General features: G+C 44.5%; 2 protein-coding genes across 2 annotated transcripts; both read left to right on the top strand.

Annotated features, from left to right (window-relative positions):
- The first annotated feature begins 301 nt into the window (after nt 1–301).
- LOC115251400 (extracellular calcium-sensing receptor-like) lies at nt 302–4,069 on the top strand. Its single transcript, XM_029843453.1, has 8 exons — nt 302–342; nt 462–756; nt 837–1,126; nt 1,212–1,507; nt 1,609–1,814; nt 1,913–2,134; nt 2,291–2,414; nt 2,492–4,069. The coding sequence occupies exons 1-8, from the start codon at nt 317–319 to the stop codon at nt 3,388–3,390; spliced, it is 2,358 nt and encodes a 785-aa protein (XP_029699313.1). The 5' UTR covers nt 302–316; the 3' UTR covers nt 3,391–4,069.
- A 520-nt stretch (nt 4,070–4,589) lies between these two features.
- LOC101074454 (extracellular calcium-sensing receptor) lies at nt 4,590–7,829 on the top strand. Its single transcript, XM_029843454.1, has 8 exons — nt 4,590–4,633; nt 4,829–5,123; nt 5,204–5,493; nt 5,577–5,872; nt 5,974–6,179; nt 6,278–6,499; nt 6,656–6,779; nt 6,857–7,829. Exons 1-8 carry the CDS (start codon nt 4,605–4,607, stop codon nt 7,753–7,755), a joined length of 2,361 nt encoding a protein of 786 aa, XP_029699314.1. The 5' UTR covers nt 4,590–4,604; the 3' UTR covers nt 7,756–7,829.
- The last annotated feature ends 1,947 nt before the right edge of the window (nt 7,830–9,776 follow it).

Below are 9,776 nucleotides of genomic sequence, written 5' to 3' on the forward strand. Positions count from 1 at the left end.
CCAACACCTCAGTCTATAAAAGCATTTGTGCAGAATGCTCCGAGACACTTTTAGGATGGAGATCTCTGTTCTCTTCCTTTGCTTCATTTCTCTGTTTGATTTAAACTCAGCTGGTGACCTGAAGGCTCCTGAGAACAGTCTGAAACAACAGCTTGGACCGAGGGAGGACACAACCGGTGCCACGGCTCCGTCTGTCAAATGTCGGCTCCAGGGTTCTGCTCGCCTACCTGCTTTCTCAAAGGATGGAGACTTTGTCATCGGGGGGGTTTTCTCCATACACCGCTACACAGTGACGGTGAACCACAACTACACCACCATGCCTGAGCCATTTCGCTGCAGAGTGTGCGGAGAAGAAAATGTTTGATTGTTTCATTTCTGGAGTATATATGATGTTCACATTATGATGCATTTTTTGTTTATACCTACACTTGTGAATGTTTGTTTTCTGTCATGATGTGCAGCATCACCCATAGTGAATTGCGACAGTCTCATGCAATGGTCTTCGCCATCGAGGAGATCAACAACAGCACGGAGCTTCTTCCTGGAATCAAACTCGGTTACCAGATCCACGACTCTTGTGCAGCCGTGCCCATCGCAGTGCATGTGGCCTTCCAACTGTTAAACACTCTGGACCCTGTGTTTGTCACAGGTGACAACTGTTCACAGTCCGGTATGGTGATGGCTGTCGTCGGCGAGTCTGGTTCCACTCCGTCCATCAGCATATCCCGCGTCATCGGCTCCTTCGACATTCCACTAGTGAATATTTTCAACTTTTACCAAAGCACATGAAAACGTAATATTAACCATCACTGTAATGACACAATGTTCAACTACAGGTGAGCCACTTTGCCACCTGTGCATGCCTGTCTGATAAACAGAAGTACCCAAGTTTCTTCAGAACGATTCCCAGTGACCAGTTCCAAGCCGACGCTTTGGCCAAACTCATCAAACACTTTGGCTGGACTTGGATAGGTGCTGTGTGCTCAGATTCAGACTATGGCAATAATGGCATGGCAGCGTTCCTGCATGCAGCTCAGAAGGAGGGCATCTGTGTGGAGTACTCGGAATCCTTTTATCGCACCCACCCGCACAGCAGGATCAAGAGAGTGGCTGATGTCATCCGCAGGTGTATAGATCTATTTTTGCTTTATGATTCATGAAGGTATTTGTGTTTGTTTGAAATGACGCATATACTTGTGAGTTTTCTGCAGGTCAACAGCTGTGGTGGTTGTAGCCTTTACAGCATCTACAGAAATGATGATCCTGCTCGAGGAACTGTCTCATGAACCCTCACCACCTCGCCAGTGGATAGGCAGTGAATCCTGGGTAACTGACTCAGACATGCTGAGGTTCAGCTTCTGTGCTGGAACTATTGGATTTGCCATTCAGAGGTCTGTCATCCCAGGCCTAAGAGACTTCCTGCTGGATCTCTCCCCCTCGAAAGTGGCTTCATCTCCTGTGCTCACTGAGTTCTGGGAGGATTCATTCAACTGCCGGTTGGGAAAAGGTGACAGAAGTTATACCTCTTCTTAATTTACTGTGGGTAGATTTTAAATTAGTGTCCAAATCTAATAACAAAGGCTTTCAACAGATCTCCTGTGTTGTCAGTTGCTGTTGCAGGTGAGCGCATGTGTGATGGATCTGAAGACATAATGACTCTCCAGAGTCCGTACACTGACACTTCTGAGCTCCGCATTACCAACATGGTGTACAAGGCTGTTTATGCAATAGCTCATGCCATTCATAATGCAGTGTGTCAGGACACAAATGCTACCACTCGGTGTAGCAAATTCACCACGATTAACCCCAAAAAGGTCAAACCTAAAGAATCGCCTCTGTAACTACTAACATGGTTTATTACAAGTGTTTCAGCTGAAGTCTTTCCTCTGACTCTCTGTTTCATTCAATTCAGGTTCTCGCTCAGCTGAAGACAGTAAATTTTTCACAAAATGGTTATGCTGTATCCTTTGATGCCAACGGGGATCCTGTGGCATCATATGAGCTGGTAAACTGGAAAAAGAGTGGGAGCGGGAGCATCGAAGTTGTGCCAGTAGGATACTATGATGCTTCACTGCCAGAAGGCCAAGAGTTCCATATCTTCAGGGACATCACATGGGTGGATGGCAGAAAGCAAGTACGACAGCCAGAATAATTAATAAGACAGTAATTCAGGCATGAAAACACAACATCTCTGAATTAAAGGCTTTTTTGTTCAATTGTGACTTTATGTAAAGGCACCAACGGCAGTTCTGTTAAAATTTCTTTCAACTGGTGGGTGTGTACGTCTCAGGTGCCAGTGTCAGTGTGCAGCGACAGCTGTCCTCAAGGAACTCGTAAGGTACTGCAGAAAGGAAAACCCATCTGCTGTTATGACTGTGTACAATGTCCAGAGGGAGAGATTAGCAATGTTACAGGTAGTTATCTAGATTTCAAAGACAGCAGGGCTAAATAAATACATTTGTTTAAACTCTACATGATTTTTGTTTCCTAGATTCTCCTGAATGCATCCCTTGTCTTGATGACTTCTGGCCTAACCCAGAGAGAAATGCCTGTTTCCCCAAACCTGTGGAGTTTCTTTCCTTTAACGAGGTTCTAGGAATCATCCTAGCTGTGTTCTCAGTCGGTGGTGCCTGTCTGGCTGTTATCACAGCAGCTGTATTTTTCCATCACAGGACCTCTCCTATTGTCAGAGCCAACAACTCTGAGTTGAGCTTCCTGTTGCTCTTCTCTTTGACTCTGTGCTTCTTATGTTCACTCACTTTCATTGGTGCTCCCTCTCAGCTGTCCTGCATGCTGCGCCACACAGCATTTGGGATCACCTTTGTCCTTTGCATCTCATGTATTTTAGGGAAAACTGTGGTGGTGTTAATGGCCTTCAGAGCGACTCTCCCCGGGAGTAATGTCATGAAGTGGTTCGGTCCACCTCAGCAAAGGATGACTGTTGTGACTTTCACGTCTATCCAGGTTTTAATATGCATTGTTTGGTTGGTTGTCAGTCCCCCGTTTCCAGTGAGAAATCTGACCACGTACAAGGAGAGAATCATCCTGGAGTGTGCGTTAGGCTCATCTGTTGGATTCTGGGCTGTACTCGGGTACATCGGCCTTCTGGCAGCTGTTTGTTTAGTTCTGGCCGTCCTCGCCCGAAAACTCCCTGATAATTTCAACGAAGCCAAAATGATCACCTTCAGCATGCTGATATTCTGTGCCGTCTGGATCACCTTCATCCCCGCTTACGTCAGCTCTCCTGGGAAATTCACCGTGGCCGTGGAGATCTTTGCCATTTTGGCCTCCAGTTTTGGACTCATCCTGTGCATTTTTGCTCCAAAATGTTTTATTATTTTATTTAAGCCAGAGAAAAATAGCAAAAAACACTTGATGAACAAGAAATAATCAGAATGTCTGTAATATATTGGTTGAGTTTAACGACTGAAAGTATGGGTCCGTACAGCAGCAATAGCCCAGTCTGTAGATGAGTGAGCTGTGGGTTTGGGGGTATCTGGTTCAAGTTCCATTTGGGAACAAAAATTAGGAAATGGACCTGTAGATGGAGATGTGCAGGGACATATTAAGAACCCCACTATGGTATCATTAAGCAAAATACCGAACCCCCAAATGATAAGATTGCCTTGATCTCTCTTCATGATTGCACGTGCATGTGTTCATTGTAGCTTCATGTGTAACTGCTTGTAACTTGTGTGTAACAAAGTGTAAACACAGTCATTTCCCCTTTGTGCTTTTAATGTATGCTTTTTTTCTTCTTCTCTTGTTTTACACTGTACTGCCATTCCTCCCAACGTTATGTGACAGGCTAGATTAGGCTGCATGATGTATGAGTTTTAGAAAATCTCACCCTTTACAACACAAGTCCGCTGATTCACAGTGTTCCATCTCTCCTCACTCATGTCCACCATAACCTCTTTTCTATTTTCTATATGATTGTTGTTAAAAAATTACACTTTTCATTGGGAATGGTATTGATAAATGCAAGTAAAACTACTGTGATATCTGTGTAGATTCTCAATCATCCAGGTCATGGTCATCCAATGCAGTTTGCTTTGTCAAATGGACTGTTTTTCTTCTCTTTGAAGACGTTTTGCCTTCTATCCAGAAGGCTTCTTCAGTTCTGGAGTGTGATGTATTCTGTGAAGTATTCAAAACATCATTAAAGTTATAAAGTGGGAACGACTGTAACAGATTTGTTCAAAAGGTTATAACCCTTAGGGAACACCCAGATAAAGACCACATAATTGTCTGACTGAATAATACTAATAAGCTGACATGAGCAGAACCAACACCTCAGTCTATAAAAGCATTTGTGCAGAATGCTCCAAGACATTTTTAGGATGGAGATCTCTGTTCTCTTCCTTTGCTTCATTTCGCTGTGTGATTTGAACTCAGCTGGTGACCTGAAGGCTCCTGGGAACAGTCTGAAACAACAGCTTGGACTGAGGGAGGACACAACCGGTGCCACGGCTCCGTCTGTCATATGTCGGCTCCAGGGTTTTGCTCGCCTACCTGCCTTCTCAAAGAATGGAGACTTTCTCATCGGGGGGGTTTTCTCCATACACCACTACAAAGTGACGGTGAACCACAATTACACCACCATGCCTGAGCCATTTCGCTGCAGAGGGAGGTTAGTATTAGTGGATATGTTAAATATTCAAAAGGTGGCAGAGAAGATTATGTTTGATTGCCTTATTCCTGAAGATATAATGTGTAATATTAAGATGTACTTTAATTTATACCTACACCTATCACTTGTGGCTCTGATTTCTGTTGTAATTTCTCAATAATTAACTGTCAGGTATTGCCATGTGTGTGTGCACAGCATCGACCATCGTGAATTGCGACTGTCTCATGCAATGGTCTTCGCCATCGAGGAGATCAACAACAGCACGGAGCTGCTTCCTGGAATCAAACTCGGTTACCAGATCCACGACTCTTGTGCAGCCGTGCCCATCGCAGTGCATGTGGCTTTCCAACTGTTAAACACTCTGGACCCTGTGTTTGTCACAGGTGACAACTGTTCACAGTCCGGTATGGTGATGGCTGTCGTCGGCGAGTCTGGTTCCACTCCGTCCATCAGCATATCCCGCGTCATCGGCTCCTTCGACATTCCACTAGTGAATATTTTCAACTTTTACCAAAGCACATGAACACGTAATATTAACCTTCACTGTAATGACACAATGTTCAACTACAGGTGAGCCACTTTGCCACCTGTGCATGCCTGTCTGATAAACAGAAGTACCCAAGTTTCTTCAGAACGATTCCCAGTGACCAGTTCCAGGCCGACGCTTTGGCCAAACTCATCAAACACTTTGGCTGGACTTGGATAGGTACTGTGTGCTCAGATTCAGACTATGGTAATAATGGCATGGCAGCGTTCCTGCATGCAGCTCAGAAGGAGGGCATCTGTGTGGAGTACTCGGAATCCTTTTATCGCACCCACCCGCACAGCAGGATCAAGAGAGTGGCTGATGTCATCCGCAGGTCTGGGTAATATTGATCATGCTTCATACAAATAGTTAATTGTCTGTATTGAGGCAAAGTGTGGTGTTGTCATGCTTCATAAGGTCAACGGCTATCATTGTCGTGGCATTTACTTCTTCTGGAGATCTGAGGATCCTGCTCGAGGAACTGTCTCGTGAACCCTCACCACCTCGCCAGTGGATAGGCAGTGAATCCTGGGTAACTGACTCAGAGATTTTGAGGTTCAGCTTCTGTGCTGGAACTATTGGATTTGCCATTCAGAGGTCTGTCATCCCAGGCCTGAGAGACTTCCTGCTGGATCTCTCCCCCTCGAAAGTGGCTTCATCTCCTGTGCTCACTGAGTTCTGGGAGGACTCATTCAACTGCCGGTTGGGAAAAGGTGACAGAAGTAATACCTCTTCTTAATTTACTGTGGATAGATTTTAAATTTGTGTCCAAATCTAATAACAAAGGCTTTCAACAGATCTCCTGTGTTGTCAGTTGCTGTTGCAGGTGAGCGCATGTGTGATGGATCTGAAGACATAATGACTCTCCAGAGTCCGTACACTGACACTTCTGAGCTCCGCATTACCAACATGGTGTACAAGGCTGTTTATGCAATAGCTCATGCCATTCATAATGCAGTGTGTCAGGACACAAATGCTACCACTCGGTGTGGCAAATTCACCACGATTAACCCCAAACAGGTCAAACCTAAAGAATCGCCTCTGTAACTACTAACATGGTTTATTACAAGTGTTTCAGCTGAAGTCTTTCCTCTGACTCTCTGTTTCATTCAATTCAGGTTCTCGCTCAGCTGAAGACAGTAAATTTTTCACAAAATGGTTATGCTGTATCCTTTGATGCCAACGGGGATCCTGTGGCATCATATGAGCTGGTAAACTGGAAAAAGAGTGGGAGCGGGAGCATCGAAGTTGTGCCAGTAGGATACTATGATGCTTCACTGCCAGAAGGCCAAGAGTTCCGTATCTTCAGGGACATCACATGGGTGGATGGCAGAAAGCAAGTACGACAGCCAGAATAATTAATAAGACAGTAATTCAGGCATGAAAACACAACATCTCTGAATTAAAGGCTCTTTTGTTCAATTGTGACTCTATGTAAAGGCACCAACGGCGGTTCTTTTAAAATCTCTTTCAACTGGTGGGTGTGTGTGTCTCAGGTGCCAGTGTCAGTGTGCAGCGACAGCTGTCCTCAAGGAACTCGTAAGGTACTGCAGAAAGGAAAACCCATCTGCTGTTATGACTGTGTACAATGTCCAGAGGGAGAGATTAGCAATGTTACAGGTAGTTATCTAGATTTCAAAGACAGCAGGGCTAAATAAATACATTTGTTTAAACTCTACATGATTTTTGTTTCCTAGATTCTCCTGAATGCATCCCTTGTCTTGATGACTTCTGGCCTAACCCAGAGAGAAATGCCTGTTTCCCCAAACCTGTGGAGTTTCTTTCCTTTAACGAGGTTCTAGGAATCATCCTAGCTGTGTTCTCAGTCGGTGGTGCCTGTCTGGCTGTTATCACAGCAGCTGTATTTTTCCATCACAGGACCTCTCCTATTGTCAGAGCCAACAACTCTGAGTTGAGCTTCCTGTTGCTCTTCTCTTTGACTCTGTGCTTCTTATGTTCACTCACTTTCATTGGTGCTCCCTCTCAGCTGTCCTGCATGCTGCGCCACACAGCGTTTGGGATCACCTTTGTCCTTTGCATCTCGTGTATTTTAGGGAAAACTGTGGTGGTGTTAATGGCCTTCAGAGCGACTCTCCCCGGGAGTAATGTCATGAAGTGGTTCGGTCCACCTCAGCAAAGGATGACTGTTGTGACTTTCACGTCTATCCAGGTTTTAATATGCATTGTTTGGTTGGTTGTCAGTCCCCCGTTTCCAGTGAGAAATCTGACCACGTACAAGGAGAGAATCATCCTGGAGTGTGCGTTAGGCTCATCTGTTGGATTCTGGGCTGTACTCGGGTACATCGGCCTTCTGGCAGCTGTTTGTTTAGTTCTGGCCGTCCTCGCCCGAAAACTCCCTGATAATTTCAACGAAGCCAAAATGATCACCTTCAGCATGCTGATATTCTGTGCCGTCTGGATCACCTTCATCCCCGCTTACGTCAGCTCTCCTGGGAAATTCACCGTGGCCGTGGAGATCTTTGCCATTTTGGCCTCCAGTTTTGGACTCATCCTGTGCATTTTTGCTCCAAAATGTTTTATTATTTTATTTAAGCCAGAGAAAAATAGCAAAAAACACTTGATGAACAAGAAATAATCAGAATGTCTGCAATATATTGGGTGAGTTTAACAACTGAAAGTATGGGTCCGTACAGCAGCAATAGCCCAGTCTGTAGATGAGTGAGCTGTGGGTTTGGGGGTATCTGGTTCAAGTTCCATTTGGGAACAACAATTAGGAAATGGACCTGTAGATGGAGATGTGCAGGGACATATTAAGAACCCCACTATGGTATCATTAAGCAAAATACCGAACCCCCAAATGATCAGATTGCCTTTATCTCTCTTCATAATTGCATGTGCATGTGTTCATTGTAGCTTCATGTGTAACCGCTTGTAACTTGTGTGTAACAAAGTGTAAACACAGTCATTTCCCCTTTGCCCTTTTAATGTATGCTTTTTTTTCTTCTTCTCTTGTTTTACATTGTACTGCCATTCCTCCCAACGTTATGTGACAGGCTAGATTAGGCTGCATGATGTATGAGTTTTAGAAAATCTCACCCTTTACAACACAAGTCCGCTGATACACAGTTTTCCATCTCTCCTTCCTCATGTCCACCATAACCTCTTTCATATTTTCTATATGATTGTTGTTAAAAAATTACACTTTTCATTGGGAATGTTATTGATAAATGCAAGTAAAACTACTGTGATATCTGTGTAGATTCTCAATCATCCAGGTCATGGTCATCCAATGCAGTTTGCTTTGTCAAATGGACTGTTTTTCTTCTCTTTGAAGACGTTTTGCCTTCTATCCAGAAGGCTTCTTCAGTTCTGGAGTGTGATGTAGTCTGTGATGTATTCAAAACATCATTAAAGTTATAAAGTGGGAACGACTGTAACGGATTTGTTCAAAAGGTTATAACCCTTGGGGAACAGCCAGATAAAGACCACATAATTGTCTGACTGAATAATACTATTAAGCTGACATGAGCAGAACCAACACCTCAGTCTATAAAAGCAGTTGTGCAGAATGCTCCAAGACATTTTTAGAGTGGAGATCTTTGTTCTCTTCCTTTGCTTCATTTCTCTGTGTCATTTGAACTCAGCTGGTGACCTGAAGGCTCCTGGGAACAGTCTGAAACAACAGCTTGGACTGAGGGAGGACACAACCGGTGCCACGGCTCTGTCTGTCATATGTCAGCTCCAGGGTTTTGCTCGCCTACCTGCCTTCTCAAAGAATGGAGACTTTCTCATCGGGGGGGTTTTCTCCATACACCACTACAAAGTGACGGTGAACCACAATTACACCACCATGCCTGAGCCATTTCGCTGCAGAGGGAGGTTAGTATTAGTGGATATGTTAAATATTCAAAAGGTGGCAGAGAAGATTATGTTTGATTGCCTTATTCCTGAAGATATAATGTGTAATATTAAGATGTACTTTAATGTATACCTACACCTATCAATTGTGGCTCTGATTTCTGTTGTAATTTCTCATTAATTAACTGTCAGGTATTGCCATGTGTGTGTGCACAGCATCGACCATCGTGAATTGCGACTGTCTCATGCAATGGTCTTCGCCATCGAGGAGATCAACAACAGCACGGAGCTGCTTCCTGGAATCAAACTCGGTTACCAGATCCACGACTCTTGTGCAGCCGTGCCCGTCGCAGTGCATGTGGCCTTCCAACTGTTAAACACTCTGGACCCTGTGTTTGTCACAGGTGACAACTGTTCACAGTCCGGTATGGTGATGGCTGTCGTCGGCGAGTCTGGTTCCACTCCGTCCATCAGCATATCCTGCGTCATCGGCTCCTTCGACATTCCACTAGTGAATATTTTCAACTTTTACCAAAGCACATGAACACGTAATATTAACCATCACTGTAATGACACAATGTTCAACTTCAGGTGAGCCACTTTGACACCTGTGCATGCCTGTCTGATAAACAGAAGTACCCAAGTTTCTTCAGAACGATTCCCAGTGACCAGTTCCAGGCCGACGCTTTGGCCAAACTCATCAAACACTTTGGCTGGACTTGGATAGGTGCTGTGTGCTCAGATTCAGACTATGGCAATAATGGCATGGCAGCGTTCCTGTATCCAAGTTTTACACCT

This window comes from Takifugu rubripes, chromosome 11 (genome assembly GCF_901000725.2).
Source record: "Takifugu rubripes chromosome 11, fTakRub1.2, whole genome shotgun sequence".
NCBI lineage: Eukaryota > Metazoa > Chordata > Actinopteri > Tetraodontiformes > Tetraodontidae > Takifugu > Takifugu rubripes.